At 47.0% G+C, this 21618-nt stretch overlaps 2 protein-coding genes across 2 annotated transcripts in view; one reads left to right on the forward strand and one right to left on the reverse strand.

The window, feature by feature from the left end:
• LOC308679194 (vomeronasal type-2 receptor 26-like) overlaps nucleotides 1-12031 on the forward strand; it is a gene marked incomplete at both ends in the record, with an annotated part of 478617 nt that extends 466586 nt beyond the window's left edge. Inside the window, one exon of the mRNA XM_081346790.1 lies at nucleotides 11121-12031. Coding sequence (XP_081202916.1) covers nucleotides 11121-12031 — 911 coding nt within the window. The remainder of the gene's footprint in view (nucleotides 1-11120) is intronic.
• Nucleotides 12032-15644: 3613 nt separating this feature from the next.
• On the reverse strand, nucleotides 15645-20110 carry LOC308679195 (uncharacterized protein). The gene is made up of 2 exons (XM_081346791.1): nucleotides 19127-20110; nucleotides 15645-16667 (listed from the first exon to the last, which is right to left on the reverse strand). Exon 1 carries the CDS (start codon nucleotides 19848-19850, stop codon nucleotides 19170-19172), a length of 681 nt encoding a protein of 226 aa, XP_081202917.1. The 5' UTR covers nucleotides 19851-20110; the 3' UTR covers nucleotides 15645-16667; nucleotides 19127-19169.
• Between the last annotated feature and the right edge of the window lie 1508 nt (nucleotides 20111-21618).

Here is a 21618-nt window from a genome sequence, read left to right on the forward strand (position 1 = left end):
GGGAAGAGGCAAGAAACCCGTGGTCTAGGATCCATATTGACTTCGCTGGCCCATTCCAGGGCCTCACATTCCTTGTAGTAGTGGACAGCTACTCCCGCTGGTTGGAGGTCGTGCCTGTTAAGTCCATGACATCAGCCAAAACCATACAGGTCTTAAGGGGACTCTTTGCCACTCATGGGTTACCTGACGTGATTGTTTCTGACAATGGGCCCCAATTCACATCTAATGAATTTCAGGACTTCCTCAAGGCCAACTGGATTAGGCACGCGACATCGGCACCCTTCCACCCCTCCTCCAACGGATTGGCAGAACGAAACGTCAGGACAGCCAAGGACGCCCTTCGAAGACTCATCCACGGCAACTGGCATCAGAGACTGGCTCAGTTCCTGTTGGCCCAACATACCACACCCTGCACAGCCACAGGAAAGAGCCCAGCCAAAATGAGGTGGGGCAGACGTTTAACAACAAAACTGGACAGGCTGCACCCTGACAGGCTACCTGCTGAACAAGAGCTGGACGCTTCAACCCGGTCTCTGAACATTGGGGATATGGTGTGGGCTAGGAATTACGGACAAGGGGACAAATGGGTTCCTGGGGTAGTAATTGACAAAACTGGACCACTGTCATATTTAATTGAGGGGGAAGGGAGGCAACTGCTTAGGAGACACATTGATCAGTTAAGGAAAAGGGCCCCCGAATGTGTACTAGCCAACAAAGTAGGTGAGAACACCACAGCAGACACTGTTCCTTCCCCAGCCAGGGTAAACACAGCACCAGGGGGTAATGGGAGGGAAATGCAATTCAGGTCAATAGAAGCAACCCCCCAGATTCGCAATGCTGAAACAGAAATTGCGTTCCCTGACAGCCCAACAGAGTCGTCCAGTCAGTCCAGTGAACCCCAACAACAGCATCAACAACAACAGCCCGATAGGGATTCACCATCTGAAACACCAATACACACACCAGGGTCAGAGGCAATTGGCGATGGTGGAACTGAAACCCATTCAGCAGCTAGTATGGTCAGCAGATACCCAGTCAGGAAGCATAAGCCTCCTGGGTACTTGAAGGACTATATCCAATGGTAAATTTCATCCAGGGGGGAAGGGGTGTTGTGTCCTTAGTTACGGAGGGTTCTCCTTCAGAGGGAAGACTCAGGGCAGCCATTGGCTGTTACCCTCGGTGACAGATTCCAAGCCAGGGATTGGTTACGTTTGAAATAGCAGTTAGTATATTAGGTAGTGTTTAACCGTTAGTTAGTCAGTTGACATATATGTGAGTTCAATAAATGTTCCTTGCTAACCTCGCTGTCTCTGCTCGTCAATCCGGACTTAACACTGAAATCCTTTTGTGTGTAGTTCTCAGGAGGGTTTGGGGCAAAGAGCCTTTGTGAATGGGGAAAATGAGAATACAGGCCTTGGAATCCTTTGAGGAAAAAGTGTGATTGTCTGTCTCGTTCTCTCTGCTTAAGCAGGTCCATTCTCTGTGCTTGGTGCTGAATAAGGCAACCAACAAACGCACCGAAGCAAATATATCCAAACTTGTCACTCATGTGGAAACTCAGGTATTTGAGTTTGTATCATGATAATCTTTGGAGATAGTATCTACCCTACCTAGCCCATAAAAATTGCTCTCCTTCACCATATACGAAGAGGGTTCTCTGCACCCCATCCAAAATTGGGGGAATGATGTTAGATGTGTAGACATGCCAATGGAAGGAAATAAGAAACAGATTTCTGGATTTACTCTGCTTCTGACTTTGGAAAGGAATATTGGCCTGATAATGATATACTGGCCCCACAGGGACTCTAAGGCACAAATAGTGAACTATGATGTCCGTTTAGGCATTCAATTGGAGGAATTAAAATTTACCCTGTTGATGAACAGAACCTGTGTTTTTTTCCAAAAAGCACAGTTAAGCAAGCCATGGCTTAGTGTGATCTATTTAACAGTGGGTCAGGGTGACTCAGGCAGGGTCCAACCTTTTGTTCCTCTGGAAGGGAAGTTGATCTTTCAGGAAAGCCTCAGAAGTTTATCCTTAAGCAATCTCACCTCCCGTGGAGAGCTTTACAGAGAGCTCTTCACAAGCTGTGGTGACGAGGCCCTCATCTTTCATGGCCACAAGTAGGTGACTGGATTTCATTTTCTACCTGTGATTTTTTTAGGTCCTACCTTTGCCAGGCTTCCGTCATTGTAAAGGGCAACAGGAATGGACCCTTCCCTGAGAGTAGAAGTGTTTTGTGATTCTTTGGGCACTTGATTATTGTGCCACGTGCAAGTGTACTGATGTGTTGGAACAGGCCCTACTCTTCATATTAAGCAGGATGCAAGGGTGCTGATTGTTTCCTTGGCGTTAGAAGACCGGCAGCACTAAAGTTAAGGGACAGCAACCTGGAGGGTTACCAAACTCCATGTCTCTGGGAGACTTTCCCCAGCATTCTCTGAAGACAAGAGAAGTCAACTGCTTTGTTGTTGAACTATCAAACTCCAACATCATTTTCTAGACCTATCCTGACAGGAAAAACCACACAGAACAGAGTCCTCAGGGTGTGTATCTGTGAATTATCACTAACACACTTTTCTCCAGCCTCTCCTCTACACACCGAGCCCCAAAGGTCAGGATCCCAGGAGAAAAAGTTGCTTCTCACTGTAATTATGACATCTTTGAGATCTTACGCTACTACGCCAGAAACTGCCTTTCATGTAAACAACAGTCTGAAGCCATACAGAAAAGATTTTGCATCAGAAAAGGATACCTTACTTATGTCACACTCTGTGTGGCACAAGTTTTGGGACAGGCAGAAACTGTGTTCCTTTCCAGATGAAGCTGAGTGTTATTTCTGTTTATATCTGGAAAGCCACTGGCATTCCCATGTTGTAAGAATGCTTTGAATTCTTCCAACTCTTCCTGTTCTTCCAACTCTTCCTGTTCTTGTTGGTTCACCCTGCGAATTATGGATCACCTACTTCTGCTTCTGATACTGGCGTCCCAGTCGGTCTCTGGGAAGCTTAGAATGAAGTGCCCGTTGAGTTTGGAGCACCAGGATGGAGATGATCCATGGAGCTATTACAGCCCAGGAGACCACCTTGTTGGTATTTTCATAACTGCAAAACCAATGTTGCATTCAATACCGCATTTCAACATGGTTCCTTCTGTTCAATCTGCTTCGTAAGTCATTCAGAGTCATGGGGTTGTATTCACTCCATTTATAGTTCTAACACTCTCCTTCTTTTCTTCTTCTTTCACTGACTGTCTAATTTTCTGAATGATTTTGTTTTCCATGGCTGAAAAATACCTTCAAGAACTCCAGATTATTTTCCTCTCCCAATTCAACCCTACAATTTATTACTTAAAAACTGACCTTTGTTTAAAGTAGCGATTGAAACAGTTGTCATTGCATCAGCCCAGTGGATTTCAATATTCGTGTAAATGATCATTGGTTTTGGATCAATGTTAGCTTAAGACTCAGTAATCTTGTGGAGAGAAAGAGGATTAATTTTTTGAAAAGAGTATTTGATGTTGCTTTTGATTATAATAGCATGAACATTTTTTCCCAATAGGAATACTTATAGTTCTATATTTACTTTACGATTAATTTTTGACATTCAAGTGGTCAGCAAGAATTCCCAGCTCCTACACAATCTTACATTTGGCTACGATATCCATGACAACTATTTGAGCACTTTCCACACTTCAGATGCTTTGATGGACCTGCTCTCCACTGGAGAAGCTAATGTGCCCAACTACAGCTGTGGAAGGAAGGAGGACATTTTGGCTCTTCTTGATTTAGCTTACAGGGACATCTCCGCCCAGATGTCAACATTCGCAGACACCTTCAAAGTCCCCCAGGTTTGTGTGTGTTATTCTCTATCTGATAAAGTCAGCAAGGTGGTGGTGGATGAGCAATGGACCCAATATCTTCTCCATGGAATTCAAGAGCTGTTTTTCAGAATATTAGTAAATATATCAACTATGTTTTAATCTATTATGTTCATGTTCAAATTCACCGTTAAAAGGCTGAAGAGCATAAGGTCCTTGTAGAGGATATTCTACCGAATATTCAACTATTGAAAAAATAGGTCCTCCATTAACATGTTCATTTTCACATATGAATAATATCTGCCTTATCCAATGTACATAAAATGGGATAAAAAGGTCTCTGGCAATTACAGACCAGTTACTGTAATAGATACTATGGCTAAAATACATGTTCTATTCCTCTTAGGTAAATTTGAGATATGGTAGAAGAAAAGTGTATTATTTGAGAGGAACAAGAAGGTTTTAGGTAGAGTTAAAAGTTATATACATTTTTGTAATAAAGAATGCATAAATTAATACTCTAATATTGACAAGAATTTGCCTTGAAATCTCTAATCACAAAATATGTTAATTGGGTAAACCATGGTTTGTTACCTTTATAGATGTTTGTGCAGCATTTGGCACAGTGAAAGGAGAAATGTTTTGGGAGAAAATGATTGAGCTTAAAATGGAGCTCAGACCGTTGGCCCTGATCCAAGCCCTTTCCACAAGCCCTTGTTTGAGAGGGAGGAGAACAAGAAACACCTTTCCTCACCTGGGTTAGTTTTCTCTGAGACTGAATCTTGGATCCCTCGTCATTTAGAGCACAGATGCAAGGACCCACCTCCGTTTCTCTGCCCAGAAAGCAGAACTCTTGAAACTGGCATCATTTCAAAAGGAACTTTTATTGGCAGGTACAGAAAGCAGGAAAGCTAGGCAGGATCTGAGGGCTTCCAGACCAATAGGTTAAGCCTGCAAAATGGTAACCCCGCCCCAACTGTCCACCCAGTCGGTTCAAACAGGCCAATCCACAGGTGACATCGAACTGTGGGAAAGCAACCAGGAATGTGCCTCTCCCAAGGCTGTTAAGTCTTCTCCTGTTCCTCTCTGCGTGCTGAGAGAAGGCAGACGGCCCTGAGGCATTCCACTCACACCCCATGAAGGATAGATCAAAGCAGACAGAGGAAGCGGTCTACCTGCACTACAAGCCCCCGGCTAACCCTTTCCCCCCATAGGAGAAGGGAAGGAACCTGAATCACCTAAACCCAGAGAATGTGCATGATTAAGAATTGAGGGTTCTGACAACAGACAGCAGTGAATCTAATCATTGTCAGAACCCTCAATTCTAATGCTAAAAATTAAAAGATGTCATAGTTTTCCAGCTTCCTTATCCCCAGGTATTAAAAATGTATAAGGCCAAGGTAACCCATGTATTCTTATATAAAGCTGATGCTTGGCATTTAATAAATTCCAGTACTAGAAAAACCCAATCACAGCATCTGAGGAGAATCTTTGGGGTTGACAAAAGGATTTCAGCTGCTACCCTCAGAGATGAATAGTGAATTGACACAATTTCTGCTTTGTATGAAATCAGAGTATATAATTATGAATTTAGAATTAAAGCCCCCTTCATGGATTACTGCCTTGTCGTGGTGAAGGACGTTGCATAATTCAGAAGCTCTATACAGTCAGTAAAAACAAGACCAGGAGCTGACTGTGGCTCAGACCATGAGCTTCTCCTTGCAAAGTTTAGGATTAAACTGAAGAAAGTAGGGAAAAGCACTAGGCCACTCAGATATGAATTAAATCATATCCCTGTTGAATATGCAGTAGAGGTGACAAATAGATTTAAGGAATTAGATCTGATAGACAAAGTGCCTGAAGGACTATGGACAGAGGTCTGCAACATTGTACAAGAGGTAGCAACTAAAACCATCCCAAAGAAAAAGAAATGCAAGAAAGCAAAATGGCTGTCTCAGGAATCTTTGCAAATAGCTGAGGAAATGAGGGAAGGGAAAGGCAAGGGAGAAAAAGAAAGATACGCCCAATTGCATGCAGAATTCCAGAGAATAGCTAGAAGAGATAAGAATGCCTTCTTAAATGAACAGTGCAAAGAAATAGAAGAAAACAATAGAATAGGGAGGACCAGAGATCTCTTCAAGAAAATTGGAGAGATGAAGGGAATGTTTCATGCAAAAATGGGCATGATAAAGGACCAAAATGGCAGGGACCTAACAGAGGCAGAAGAGATTAAGAAGAGGTGGCAAAATTACACAGAAGAACTATACAAGAATGAGCTTAACGTCCCTGATAACCATGACGAGGTGGTCACTGACCTCGAGCCAGACATCCTAGAATGTGAAGTGAAGTAGGCCTTAGAAAAGCTGAGCAACAACAAAGCTAGTGAAGGTGACAGTATTGCAGCTGAGCTATTCAAAATCTTAAAAGACGATGCAGTAAAAGTGCTACACTCAATTTGCCAGCAAATTTGGAAAATTCAACAGTGGCCACAGGATTGGAAAAGGTCAGTTTACATTCCAATTCCAAAAAAAGGCAGTGCCAAAGAATGTTCACTCTATCGCACCATTGAACTCATTTCTCATGCTAGTAAAGTTATACTTAAAATCCTACAAGCTAGACTCCAGCAGTATTGTGGATTGAGAACTACCAGAAGTACAGGCAGGATTTTGAAGAGGCAGAAGAACTAGAGATCAAATTGCCAACATACACTGGATCATGGAGAAAGCTAGGGAGTTCCAGAAAAACATCTACTTCTGCTTCATTGACTATGCTAAAGTCTTTGATTGTGTGGATCACAACGAACTGTGGCAAGTTCTTAAAGAGATGGGAGTACCACACCATCTTATTTGTCTTTTGAGAAACCTATATGCGGGCTAAGAAGCAACAATGAGAACTGGACACGGAAGGCCTGGTGGAATGTTGTCCATGGGGTCACGATGGGTCAGACATGACTTCGCAGCTAACAATAACAAAATTAAAGCTATTGAAACTGGCAGACTCCCAAAATTATGTCTGTTAAAACAGACAAAATTTCAATTAAAAGACTTGTTGAATTGTACAACTGATAATTTGTATTAGGAGTTGTTGTCTTCCAGTCACTTGTACAACTGGAGAAGAAACTAAAAAAGATTGCTGCACAAAGAATATGGGATATAGAAGCAGAGAAAATGTGGCAGCCCTGAAAAATAACATAAAACAGCCCCTTATAAGATCAAAACACTTTATCCGACATCTGCAAATTTGAATTTTATTGTTTTTTTTAACTTAATTTGCATTTGCTTTTCATTTTTATACACAGTCTTGTTGATACTCTGTCTTTAATATTTTAATGACTAAGGAACAAACTATTCTAATTTGTTCATCAGGACAAAGTTGGATTTCTCAATAACTAATATTTCAGAGATGATCTGACCCATATTATAACACAGCATTCTTCATTATTTTTTTAGATCAGTGTTAAAATGGCTTCAGAGGCTCTGAGTGATAAAAAACAATTGACCTTTTCTTACCAGTTGGCCCCCAAACAAGGGTTTCACTACCCAGCAATTATCCAACTGCTCCTCCATTTCAAATGGACCTTGATTGGCCTCTTTGCTTCAGACACAGAGAATGGAGAGAATTTCATGAGGACTTTGACTCCGATGCTTGTCAGGAATGGGATTTGTGTGGTTATATCACAACGATTCTCAACAACTGGACACGCAGCACCCCTCAGGGATGCCCTTTCTAAGTGGAGACAAGTCAATGTCTTTGTTCACTTCATGGAATATATTTCCATTTGGTACAGAATTCTACCTTTCCATTTAACATTTGAAGGTTTGCCAGGACCCATTGAAGGAAAAGTCTGGATCATCACAAATTTTGTAGTGTATAATATGAACAAGCACAGTCTTCTCAAATACATTCATAGTACTTGTAACTTTGGTTTTCTGGCAAAAGAAAGGCCCATGGATGATGCCTTTGAACCCCATTTCTTTGTGGAAGATCAATTTCAAGATCATTATTTTTGTTGTTCTCTTTCAAAGCACATCTTTTCTGCCAAAGGCCGGAGAAGATGCACCCAAATAGCCCCACTGGAGACCAAAAAGAAAAGGAACAGGACCCGGATCACAAATGACCCCTATTATTACAGTATCATAAAGACTCTGGCCCAGGCCTTGAATGCTGCATATTCCTCCAGAATGAGGAAGAGAAGGAAGGAGGGCAAAAAGATCTTGGGGGCTCCAAAGCTGCTGCCGTGGCAGGTATGGGATTCAGATATAGATCCATTATTCTTAGTTCTTTCAGAGAAGGAATCTAGAGGTGAAGGAGGGGAACCTTCTTGTCAAAACCCATTCCTATTTTATTTCATTTCATTTCTGTTTCATCCCACCTCCCCTGGGTTTTGCCATGCTTCCATTCGGTGCCTGGATTTTGTCTACACTCCCAGAGAAAGGTGTGAACAAGCCACCGACTCTCACGTGAGCTGGAGACGGACCAATGTTATCTCCTCAGTTCCCACAATGGACTTAACACTTGGGGATTGACTATCCCACAGGGTGGGGTCAATCTATGGGGTGGGGTTCTGCTTGGGAACACTATAACCTACTGTGTTGCGTGGGAAATCTCAGATCCTGTCTATTATGCCTGCTATCTCCTATTCTTAATAAAAGTTCCTGCTTGGAAGAAATTGTTTCCAAGAGTTCTGCTTTCTTAAGATGTGGGCTTGAAGTGGGTCCTGACACGTCTCAACCTGCAAAAGGCCAACAAATTTGGACCATCTAATTGCTCATATCTGACATTCCAGAATAACAGTGAGCAGATCTGAAGTTTCTGTCTAACCTCTTTCAGTCATTGGAAAAGTTTTGTATCCTCCCTTGTCCGACTGAGAGATTTTGTAAGTTGGAGAAGCTGCTCTCAAAGTCTTCTCCTTGTCTTCTCTCAAGACTCACTTTCAGTTTGCAGTCAAGTAGGGTTTGGGGATCATTTTCATAAATATGTATTTATTTATTTACAAATAAAACAAGGTAGCAAATGTATCCAACACAACTTCCTCCTTCAACCAATCAATTTTTATTACAGTCACAGACCAGCATTGCAAATAGAAGTGTTAAAATAACAACAACAACAGCAACAGCAACAATACAATTAATGGGCAGTTAAAGTCTGTCTAATTTTGCATACAGCATAAGAGAATTTGGCCCCATTCAGAGAATCTACTTCATATTGATCTGATAACAGTAGTTGCACATAAAAGAGCTCAGTATTTCCTGGATATTTTATTAGGAGAGATGTTATAAAGTGAATCCGTAAGTCCTGATAGAAGATGCAGCATAGCAGGACGTAGCTGCAGTTTCAATGGCTCCTTCTCCACAAAGACCCAGTCTCAGCTCATACCATATTTCTTTATATCAGCCCTTCTAAAACTGCTGTGGCAACTGCATTGCAGCGCACTAAGGTTAAAATGTCCTTTGGATTTTTTACATGGTTATTCGATATAAATATCTAGTTGCTTTAAAAGGGAGAGTTTGACTGCTCAATGAAACATTCTTTGAAAGAGCAGCCCAATATTGTTGGATTTCCAGATCTTTGATACCTTACTGATCTGATCTGAAACTGATCAAGAGAGATTCAACAGGGAAAAATTTTCTGACAGTGAGAACAATCAACCAATGCGTCCTGGCAAATGGTGTAGGGTCTCCTGTTCGGAGTGGGGGGGGTTGGATTAGATGACCTACAAGGTCCCTTCCAGCTCTCTGGTTCTGATTCTGCTTGAGTTCACTAAGTTCACACTCCTATAACATTATTAAAAGCACTTCCCTGGAGAAGCCAGGTAATTTTAAATCAGATCAAATTAAATTTGCCTGGGAATTGTTATAAATCTTGCATGACAGTTTTATCAACTCTCCTGTATTGATGACAACATAGAAAAATTGTTAACTTATGACAAATTGTTATTCATATTTTTTTCTCTTCCTCAATTTATTTGACACCTGCTCTAGAATGTTACCAATCATTGATCAATTGTGTCTAATATATTTTCCCATTATAAGCAATATTTTGTCAGTATATGACTGACTCTTTAAATCTCTTTTGTTCACTTATGGAGATAGTGGTAACATCTTTTTTCCTAATTAAGCATATGTGCAAGTTAGAGAATGGTAGAAGAAAGATTCAAATGTGAGATAAGAAATGAAGTTTTTTGCTTTTAAAATTATGGATGTTTCAATACTAGTTTCATCCCTTTCTGGAGAAGGATGAATTTTGGAATATTTCTAACCAAAAACTGTACTTAGATCAAAATGGAGAGGTAGCAGCAGATCTGGGCATTGAAAGCATGTTGGTTCTCCCGAAGGAGAATCACAGGAAAGACATTCTGGCATATTTTAAAAGACAGAGACTTATTATCAAACAAGATGCTCTTTCACGACAAAAGTTGCTCAACAAGGTGAGAGAAATTTTAATGTCTTTTCTCTGTTTTCCAAAGCCTGTGAACACATTTCAAGTGGTCTCAGTCCCCAAGGGGGTTGACCATCACTGAGCATTGAATCTGGGGAATAGAAACTGGATTGTTTTCTTAGACTGTTTGGGAGGCTCCATGAAGAGTGGAGGAATGTGTGTTTATCAGGGCATGAGGAGGAAGCCCCTGGTTGTCACTGAATTCTTACATCTTTTCTCAGTTCCATATCTCCAGATTTTATTAAGTAGAAAAATCCTTTATTGAAAAGTTACATGCCAAAGGTGAAAGGGAGAAATTAAATGAAGAATCTGCCAGTTGTTCTATCTTCTACATCTGTTTGGAATGATCAGAGATTTCATATTTACCTAAGTGAAGACCAGAGACCATGTCAATTTCTACCTCCATTTTCCATGGATGATGAATTCTAACCCATTTTCTTTTGCATTCCTTATTTTTTCTGGTTAGTCCCTGCCTCAGTCCAAATGTGTGGAAAGTTGTCATCCCGGATTTGTCAAGAGGGCTCGAGAAGGAGAGCCAGTTTGCTGCTACGACTGCGTTCCTTGTCTGGAGAGGACCGTCTCCACTCAGGAAGGTGGGTGACAATGGATGAAGGGAAGGTGGAAGGAAGGCTTTGTGGAGGTGGATCCATCGCAAGCATTTCGATGAAAGTGCAAGTTGAAGGACAGATTGAAGCTTGCCGGCAATGGGGTGGGCACGGTGTTGCTATGATGCATCCAGCCATGGGCCGGCAGGTTGACACCCCTGTCCTAGGACTTTCTCCAACTTCATAGACTTAGCTATATATTTTTATATATTTAAAGGGCAGAATGATAAAGAAATATTGTTTTTTTTTCCTTTATTCAGACATGAAAACATGCACCAAGTGTCCAGATGACAAATATCCAAATGAGGACAGAGTTCAGTGTATCCCCAAAGTTATAACGCTCCTGTCTTATGAAGAACGTCTGGGTATCATCCTGGTCTTTTTTGCACTGCTCTTGTTCCTAAACACAGGCCTTGTTTTAATCATCTTCATTAAATATAGAGAAACTCCCATTGTCAAAGCCAATAACCGGGACCTCTCCTACATTCTCTTGGTCTCCCTCCTGCTTTGCTTCTTGTCTCCTTCTCTCTTCATTGGTCAACCAACGAAAGTTACTTGCCTTCTCCAACAAATGGTTTTCAGTCTCATCTTCTCAGTTGCCATTTCTTCTCTCTTTGCCAAAACCATCACGGTGGTGCTGGCCTTCCTGGCCACAAAACCAGGAAATAGAGTGAACCGATGGTTGGGAAAGACCTTAGCCAACTCCATCATCCTTTCCTGTTCTGGTGCTCAAATTATTATCTGCTTCATCTGGTTGGGATTTTTCCCCCCATTCCCTGACTCTGACGTCCACTCCCAGCCTGGAGAGATCATCCTGCAATGCAACGAAGGGGCTCTTGTCATGTTCTACCTCAACCTCGGCTACATGGGCTTCCTGGCTGCAATCTGCTTCACGGTGGCTTTCCTGGCCAGGAATCTGCCTGGGGCCTTCAACGAAGCCAAGCTGATCACCTTCAGTATGCTGGTCTTCTGCAGTGTCTGGGTGACTTTTGTGCCCACCTACCTGAGCACCAAAGGGAAATACATGGTGGCTGTGCAGGTCTTCTCCATCCTGGCCTCCAGTGCTGGGCTGCTGGGCTGCATCTTCATCCCCAAGTGCTACATTATCCTTCTGAGGCCAGACCTGAACACAAAGGAGCATCTTACAGCCAGAATAAATGTAAAAATATGAAACATAACACTATTGTGATATTGGAAGGATTGTTAAAATTTCTTTTATTTGCAAAAAGATATTATTTCTGCTTAGGTGATATGCAGGAATTAAAGAAAAATAAATGCATATGTTTCTTGTAACCTCCTTCCCATTCAACTCTATAAATCTTACTAAAGATAACTCTGTGAAGGTCATTCAGAGGAATTTGCCCAGGAGTGAGGCGGGCAGGGTGAGTGGCTGCTTCTGGAGCTGTGGGGGGAAAGGGCCACCCTGGGGCTGAAGCCCACGCAAGAGCTCCAGGCAGCTGTCACACTCAGCGCGTGTGGTTCTCAATGGAACTGCATCTACCTGGAGGGAAGTGTGTAGTGGGGTGCCCCAGGGCTCTGTTCTAGGCCCAGTGCTCTTTAACATCTTCATCAATGATTTGGACGAGGAAAATAGATGGGGAACTCATCAAATTTGCAGAGGACACCAAACTGGCAGGAATAGCCAACACTCCAGAAGATAGGCTTAAGATACAGGAGGATCTTGAACACTGGGCACTATCTAACAAAATGAAATTCAATGGTGAAAAAAGTAAAGTTCTACACTTAGGCAAGAAAAACCAAATGCAAAGGTATAGTATAGGTTACCACCTTGCTCAACAGTAGTAACTGTGAGAGGGATCTTGAAGTCCTAGTGGACAATCACTTAAATATGGGCCAGCAGTGTACTGCAGCTGCCAAAAAAGCCAACACAGCGCTAGGCTGCATTAACAGAGGAATAGAATCAAGATCATGTGAAGTATTAATACCATTTTACAATGCCTTGGTAAGGCCACACCTGGAATACTGCATCCAGTTTTGGTCCCCATGATGTAAAAAAGATGTTGAGACTCTAGAAAGAGTACAGAGAAGAGCAACAAAGATGATTAGGGGACTGGAGGCTAAAACATATAGGGAACGGTTGCTGGAATTGGGTATGTGTAGTTTAATGAAGAGAAGGTTGAGGGGTGACAGGATAGCAGTGTTCCAATATCTCAGGGGCGGCCACAAAGAAGAGGGAGCCAGGCTATTCTTCAAAGCGCCTGAAGGCAGGACAAGAAGCATGGATGGAAACTCATCAAGGAGAGAAGCAACCTGGAACTAAGGAGAAACTTCCTGACTGTTAGCACAATTAACCAGTGGAACAATCTGCCTCCAGAAGCAGTGAATGCTTCAACACTGGAAGTTTTTAAGAAGAGACTCGGCAGCCATTTGTCTGAAATGGTATAGGGGTGTGGTGGCAAACCTCGCTTTAGGCCTCTGCCACGTGTGCAAAAAAAAAGGTTCAGTCAATCAATCAATCAATCAATCAATTTCAACTTCTCGCAGGAAAAAAAAGATCTTGCAAAGTTGGAATTGATTGATTGAACTTTTTAGTACCACCCAGTCTGCTGTTACCACCACAGCCACGCCCACCCAATGGGCCAAGCCGATTCAATGGGCCACGCCCACCCACCCAGCACCTGACAATACATAAGTGGGTTTTGGGTTGCAGTTTGGGCACTCGGACTCTAAAAGGTTCACCATCACTGGTATAGGGTTCAGCAGGAGGTTGGACTAGATGACCTCCAAGATCCCCTCCAACTTTATTATTATTATTATTGTTAAGGAATTTTGTGTGCAGAGGTCTCCTTGTGCTACCAAAGAGTTGCACAGACAAGGAAGGGTACTGAGAGCAGCAAGAGTCACACAGAAACCACAAGAGTACACTGAGTTGTAAAAGCAAAAAATAGTTCACTTTGAGGTGGTGTAAAAACAAAAATGCACAGTCAAAAATAAACAGTCCAGACTTCTTAAAGTCATAACATTATGGTTAATATATTTTCAACCCAACATTGTAGGCTAACACCATATGCCTAACATTTATTATTAAAAGAGATATGATGGAATCTGTGGGAACCAACTTGAACCATGTTACACGATAACCTTCATGCGAACCATTGGAATGCTGGAATGAGTTGGAATGCCATGTTTGACTTCATCTCAGCTGTGGAGGTAAATCTTCATCACTATTATATAGTTTTTTCTTCATTTTCTGGTAAAAGCCCCTTTGCAGAAAGTGTTGACCACAACAGCTGGAAGCAGAGTCTCCTGGTCATTGGCCCAAAGTCATCCAGGAATTTTTGGTGCTTATAAGGGAGGATTAGAACTCAGAATCTTTTGGACTGGGTGAAATTCACCAGCTGGCTTTCATGCCTAAGGCAGGACTAGAACTCACAGTCCCCTGTTCGTTATCTCAAAGTCCCCCATATGGCTTTTATTTTGAAGGTGGGATTAAAATTGATTGGCCCAAAGTCCCTCAGCTGGCCTTGATTCCCACACCCTCACCAGACACTCCTTGCCCCCCCCAACACAAAAGGCCGCACCTGTGCCTCTTGGCTCCCCCCTCACCCAAACAACTCAAGCCCCTGTCCTGCCCCGTTCCCTGGCGCCCAGGTCGGGCAGCACCACACCTGACAGGCAGGCTACCCAAGTTCCCTTTTCCTTCCCGCCACCTCGGCCAGGTGGAGGCCCTCCTCCACCTCCTCCGTGGGGCTGGTCTGAGTGGGACAGGCAAGAGCAGAGCTGGGGGCGCCTGGACGGCCTTCCTCCCAGCCAGGCTGCGGGGATAGAGACCAGGGCCGGCTCTGCACTGTTTCCCTCCCGGGCTGAGTCGTGCCTCTGTCTATCAAAGGCTGCGGGTGCCAAGGAGACCTGCTGGGGAGCACAAGAGCGAGGCGGGCAGGGTGAGTGGCTGCTTCTGGAGCTGCAGGGGAAAAGTGGCTGAGCCACCCTGGGGCTGAAGCCCACACAAGAGCTCCAGGCAGCTGTCACACTCAGCACCTTTGCAGGACTCAGCCGGCAGGCAGGCAGGTGTGTGTGTGTGGACTGGGCAACAGTGGTGGAGCTGAAGGACAGCGGTAAGGATTTTCCCGTGAGGAGCAGATTGGCCCATGCCGAGCTCCAGCTGGGGGCTCCAGGGAGCCTCGCGGATTCCTTTCTCTTCCAGGTTGGGCTGCATCGGACTGGGGCAAAACAATGTCTGCTCTGCGCTTAGCTGCCGGTAGTTTGGGGATGCGAGGAGCAGCGACGGTGCCAGAATGCAAGTCTTGGAAGGAGGAGCAGGGCAGGGGTCAGCAAATCTCCTCTTGGCCTTGGAGGAGGGGTAAGGTGCCAAAATCCCGCCCCCCATTTTTTGGCCTCCATCTGCAGCTCTTTTAATTAATCTGCAGATTTGAACTCCACCTTCCGATGATCTCAAAGGGCACCCTGGCTTTTCTTATTCCCCCCCATAAATTGCTCCCCCGCTCTTCTTCCGACCCAGCCCTCTGAGAGCAGCCCCCCCTTCTGCCCGGCATCTGCTTGCCAAGAGGCCAGTGGAAGGGTACTGAGCCCCACCTCTCCCTGGCTCCGCCTTTGTCAACTCTGTGTTGGGCTGACCCCCCCCCCTCAGCCCAACTTTCTAAATATGTGAAAGTTTCCCTTTCCAATTTCCCTTATCTTCCTTTTTTCAAATCCTTTTCTGCTTCCCCTTTCCCTTCCTGTCTCTCCTTCCATTATACTCTCTCTTTCCTTTTCCCTTCCTATTGTGTAGTGGGTCCGACGCAAGGAAGAGACGCCAGCCAGAGTACGTGTTCAGCTCTTTATTGGAGGGGGTAGCGTACTGGGGAATGAGGGTTACCTGGCCTCCTTAAATACCTGGCCAGATAAGCGGACAGCCAATGGGGTTGGCGCTAGGTTTCCCGCCGAAACTGGGTTTCCCGCCAAAACCATTCAGGCCAACGCCCCCTGGTGGCTGTTGCTATGCAGGTGCCTGCATACATAACACCCCTCCCCCCTTAGAGAAGAACCACATAACAACGATAACAATTTGCAAGTAGCTACAACTATGTACACTGTATGTCAATAACAAAAAAACAATGCAACTGTGAGGAGGTCACTTGCACACATAGTCCGCCAGGTTGATAGGTGTCCTGTGGGGCCGGGTGGACCGTCTAGGTGTGGCTTGACCCTGGGCTTGGACAGCTGGTTCTTGGGGACTTTGTGCTGGGTTGAACAGGGCTGGGTTCAGGAGGCCCTCCTCCTCTGGTTCCTGCTCTGTGTTGTTTCTGGTTGGGCTGACCTCTCCTGGGGTGTGGCTCTCCTGTTGGGCGTGTGTGGTGCGCTCAGGAACCCTTCCTCTGAGCTGGTCGATGTGTCGCCTTATGTGTCTGTCCCCCTCCACCCCCACGATGTAAGAGAGGGGTCCAGTTTTCTCAACCACTGTCCCTGGAACCCACTGTCCCTGTAGTTCCTCGCCCAGACCAGGTCCCCCACATTGAGAACTCTGTGTGCTGGTGATGATTGCGATGAAGATGATGATGATAATGATGCTGATGCGTCTCGGCTGCTACTCGGTCTGGGTGTAAATGGTCCAGCTTGGTGATGAGACGCCGTCCCCACCGCAGTTCTGCTGGGCTCTTCCCGGTAGCAACGCATGGTGTCGTGTGTTGGGTGAGTAGGAATTTCACCAGCCTGTGATGCCAGTCCTCACTAATGATGCGCCGGAGTGCGTCTTTGGTCATCCTTACCATCCGTTCAGCTTGCCCGTTGGTCAATGGATGGAAGGGCGTGGAGGTGGCGTGCCTAATCCAGTTCGCCTTCAAGAACACCTGGAAATCATTAGCAGTAAACTGAGGCCCGTTATCAGACACAATTACGTTGGGGAGGCCATGTGTGGCAAAGAGAGCTCTGAGCACCTGGATTGTCCTCCCCGAGGTCATGTTGGGAACCGGGACTACCTCCAACCACTTGGAGTGGCTGTCCACTACTACTAAGAACAGTTCGCCCTGGAATGGCCCTGCATAGTCAATGTGGATGCGGGACAGGGTGTGTGTGTGGCCTCCCACCGGTGCACGGGTGCGTGTGGCATCTCTGGCCTGGATCTCTGGCACGTGTAACAGGCCTTGACCTGATCCTCAATGTCCTTGTCCAACCCTGGCCACCAGGGGTAGCTTCTGGCAAGAGCCTTCATCCTAACCACCCCCGGGTGTCCCTCATGTAAGGAGTCCAAGACACTGCCCCTTACTGCGGTGGGAATGATGACCCTGCTTCCCCAGAGGAGGCAACCCCTGTGCGTGGAGATCTCGTTGCGCCTGGTGAAGTAGGCCTGGAACTCAGGCCCCGGGGACTTGTCCTGCCACCCTGTGCAAACCCATGAGTGTACCCTGCTCATGATGTTGTCAGTGGCTGTGTTACTGGCAATGTCCTTGGCATGGAGAGGGCATTCTGGTAACTCCTGCAGGGCTAGGATCTGTGTTGCTGGTGCTGGGTCTGGTTCGGGGGTATCAATGGGTAACCTACATAAGCCGTCTGCATGGCCCATCTCCTTCCCTGGCTTGTGCACCAACTTGCAATTGTAGGCTGCAAGGAAGATGGACCACCGGAGCATTCTGGGGGACAGGATTTGGGGCGTCTACCTGTCCGTTGTGAACAGGCCTAGGAGTGGTTTGTGGTCCGTGTAGACAGTGAATTCCCTGACATACAGATAATCGTGGAATTTTTTTATTCCTGCCACGATTGCCAGGGCTTCTCTGTCAATTTGGGCGTAGTTTCTTTCTGCTCCAGACAGCGTCCTAGAATAGTATGCTATGGGAATTTGCGCCACATTGGGCTCGAGGTGACACCGTAAAGGGATGCATCGCATGCGATGCATATGGGCTTTGTCTCGATGAAATGGGTTACTGTGGACTTATCCGACAGTAGTGCTTTTAAAGCCCTGAAGCTTTGGTCGTGAGTGGAAGTCCAGACCCATGCTGCCTGTTTGTCCAGTAGCCTGTGGAGTGGCTCTGCAATGGCTGCCTTGTGTGGGAGGAACGCGTGGTAGAAGTTCAGCAGGCCCAGGAATGCCTGTAGCTCTGCCTTGTTTTTGGGTGTGGGTGCTAGTTTGATGGCCCTCACCTTGGACTCTGTGGGGTGGATTCCCCTGGCATCTACCCTGAATCCCAAGAATTCTGTGGAGGGAACACCTATGCTGCATTTCTCCCTCTTGAGTTTAAGGCCAGGTGAACGCAGCCTGGACAGTACCTCCCTGAGCCTACCTGCCAGCTCTTCTGCTGATGCTCCTGCAATCAGGATGTCATCAAAATAGGGGCATACTCCTGGGATGCCCCTGAGTGTCTTCTCCATAACTTCCTGGAAAATGCCAGGAGCAACGCTGACCCCAAATTGCAGCCTGTTCACCCGGAACGCTCCCCTGTGTGTTACTATGGTTTGAATGTCAGCTGTTGCCCTAGTAACGGTGAGTTGCTGGTACGCCTGCACAAGATCGAGTCTTGCAAAGATGGCGCCACCTTGGAGGGAAGCGAGAACGTGGCTGACTGTGGGGACCGGGTAAGCGTGCGGGTTCAGGGCACGGTTCACCGAACACTTGTAGTCGGCGCAGATCCTTATTTCCCCATGGGATTTGAGGGGGGTGACAATTGGGGTTTCCCACTCCCCCCATCTACGGGCTCTAGGATCCCCTGGGCCACCAGCATATCCAGTTCGCGCTCAATTTTGTGTTTGAGTGCGAAGGGAACTCGCCGTGGCCAGACCCTAACAGGGGGAACGTTCGAGTTGAGCTTGAACGATATGGGGGGGGCTGTGTACCTGCCCAGCGTCCCGTCGAAGACATCTGCGAACTCCTTGCAGACAGCCTTGACGGAGTCCCCCTGGATCCGGTGGATCCCGGAGACCGTGATTCCCAGGGCCTCGAACCAGTCTAGGCTGACCAGGCTGGCTCTCCGGCCCTCTACCACTACAACCTCCAGGTGCTCTTCGCGACCCTTAAACCCCACTGAGACGGTAGCCTCCCCCTTTACCTTGACTGGCGAATTCTGAAAATCGGTCAGGGTTAAATTTGTAGGCCGTAATTTAATACGCTGCTTGCTCCGGCCATTTATGTAGTTAAGGGTCTCGTCTGAAATGATCGAGACCGCTGATCTGGAGTCAAGCTCCATGCTGCAAGGGATGCCTTGCAAGCGGATAGTTAGTCTAATTTTGGGTTTGAGCAGCCGGCGGCTACCCGTGTGGTTAATGGCCAGCGGGCTCTCAACAAAGCCAATTCGCATTTTGGTCGGGGCCCCAGTACCTTCGAATGACGGTTCCTCCGGTTGCAGCTCGTGGATCTCCTTTCAGGGGCGGCGGCTACGACAGACCATGGCTATGTGGCCTGTTTTCTTGCAGGCCCAACACGTGGCCGACCGGAACTTGCAGAGGTTGCGCACGTGGTTCCCACCACACCCTGCGCACTTCTGAAGGTTGGCGGCGTTGCTGGGAGGCCTGGCCATGTCTGGGCGTCTGACTCGCTGGTCGGGGGTCGACTTCCACTGGAGGAGGTGGATGCTCTGGTCGTCCTCGGCTGTGGCGACCTGCCAGTGGATGCTGGCTGCTTGGCTGCCGGTCCGGGTCTCCTGGACTGCTTGGATGGCCCCGCAGGCCGCTTCGTGGGCCAGGATGCGTCCTCGGCTTCCTGGAGCAAAACCTCCTCTCTCTCGAAAAGGCGCTTTTGCAGCCGCCTGTCTCATAGGCCGCAGATCAGCCGGTCCCGTAGCCCGTAGTTTGAAAACTTGCAGGCGATGGCGGCTTCTCCTAGGGCGGCGAGGAACTCGGCACTGGATTTGTCGGGGCGCTGGTCCCTTTTTTCGAATTGTGACCTTGCGGCCACTTTGGAACGCCAGGGCCTGAAATGGGCGATGGCCACGAGGTCCCAATACACGATGGTGTTGATGGCCTCCGGGGCGAACAGGTTCGCGGCGATCTCCAGGAGTGCTGGTCCCCCGGATGCAGAGCAGGGCGGCCCGCCTTCGCGCCATCCTCCGAGATCTGATTGAACCGCATGTACAGTTCGGCGTGAGCCAGGTACCGGGCCCATGTCTCGGGGTGGTGGGTGTCGAATTCGCGGGGTTGTCCGGCTCTTGCCATCGTGGTGTTGGTTCAGGTCTCGAGTCGCGGATGTGGATACCGGCGTGGTCCAGTCGGCTGGCGGTCGTGGGGGGGAAGAAGGAAGGAAAATGCCTTTCCCTTCAGCTCACGCAGCGCTTCCCCAGTGACTTCAGCTCCTTGTCGGCAGCAATCCCACCTTCGTCACCACTATTGTGTAGTGCACAGGTTTATTTAACAGAGTGATTATGGACACCCAACATTATTTTAAGATACATATATCAGAGATATGAAAAAGGAGCAGCAAGGCACCCAACTCAGGCCACCATTATCATTTCTACACTACTATTATGCCATTGGTGCACCCGGTGCACAGAGGGTGGAGAGGAACCAGCTCCCCATCTCTCTGAAGGCTGGGAAGAGGACCGGACCAGGACCCTGGCAAGCTGCCACTGGCAAAGCATTCTGCAAATCCTCAGATGCCCCAGTTCCTCTGGGAAGGGCAAAAGAGGGGGCTTCGCTTTTCTTTGGGGGGGGATCAGGAAGAAAATGCTTCCCTGCTGGCTGGCTGGCTGGCTTTTCCGCAGTGACCACTCTGGTCACCCATCTGGGTAATCCCCTTGGCGGGCCTGCTGAGCACCCGAGACAGTCCAGGCACACTGCCAGCCAAGCCCTTGAACCAGCTCCAAGGGATTCATGGTTGTTTGGCCTCTTTAAGTTGTTTCTCTTGCAGGTCCTCTGCTGCCTTTCTCAGGCGCTTTGCCTACTCCTCACCCTACCTTGTCCCATTCATTTTCCTTCCTTACTTGACTTTAAGCCACCTCCTCCTCTGCTCTCCTTCACCCACAAACAAAACATACCCAGAAAACCCCCACACCCAACCTTCCACTCACCCACACACACCCAGAGTTCCAGAAAAACATCTACTTCTGCTTCATTGACTATGCTAAAGCCTTTGATTGTGTGGATCACAACGAACTGTGGCAAGTTCTTAAAGAGATGGGCGTACCAGACCATCTTATTTGTCTCTTGAGAAACCTATAGGTGGGCCAAGAAGCAACAGTGAGAACTGGACACGGAACCACTGACTGGTTCAAAATTGGGAAAGGAGTCCGGCAAGGCTGTATACTGTCACCCTGCCTATTTAACTTATATGCCCCTCCAGCCCCAGCTTCCTCTGAGACTCCCCCGAAAGGATCAGGATGGCTGCCGGCCTGCCTCCTCCCTCCTCCCTCCACCCCCCCAAACTCCCCTCTCTGGGGAACCTTCCTGACTCCTGGCTGGAGGGGGGAGAAAATCTCCCTGCAGCTTTCCCCCCCCCCTGAAATGGAGGGAGGAAGATTCCTCTCAGGAAAGAGGCCGCAAAATGGAGGACGCTGTGAGGCCTTTGCCGGCTTTAGCTGCCCTCCTCGCTGCCTGGCGGGCCAGCTGGGACTGAAAGGCCGGACTGCAGACCCTCCTTGCAGGCAGTGAGAAGAACAGCTAAAGCATGCAAAGTGGAGCCTAGGGAATTCTGGGAGTTGAAGTCCAGCTGCCCATGGTGGGCAACTAAGATGACCTCTGAGGTCTCTTCCGGCTCACTTTTCCCACTGGTCTAACCACTGAGTTCTCGTCTCGCAATAACAATCTGGGACTCGTTTTCTAACCTTGTGAGGTGGGCTAGGGCTGAGAGAGAGAGACCGTCTCAAAGTCACACACCTG

Source organism: Vipera berus (assembly GCF_964194415.1).
Source record: "Vipera berus genome assembly, contig: HAP1_SCAFFOLD_27, whole genome shotgun sequence".
Taxonomy (NCBI): Eukaryota; Metazoa; Chordata; class Lepidosauria; order Squamata; family Viperidae; genus Vipera; species Vipera berus.

Excerpts from the sequence above, each read along its gene's own strand:
- LOC308679195 (XM_081346791.1), bottom strand. The coding sequence starts at position 19,850 with ATGGCGCGAAGGCGGGCCGCCCTGCTCTGCATCCGGGGGACCAGCACT.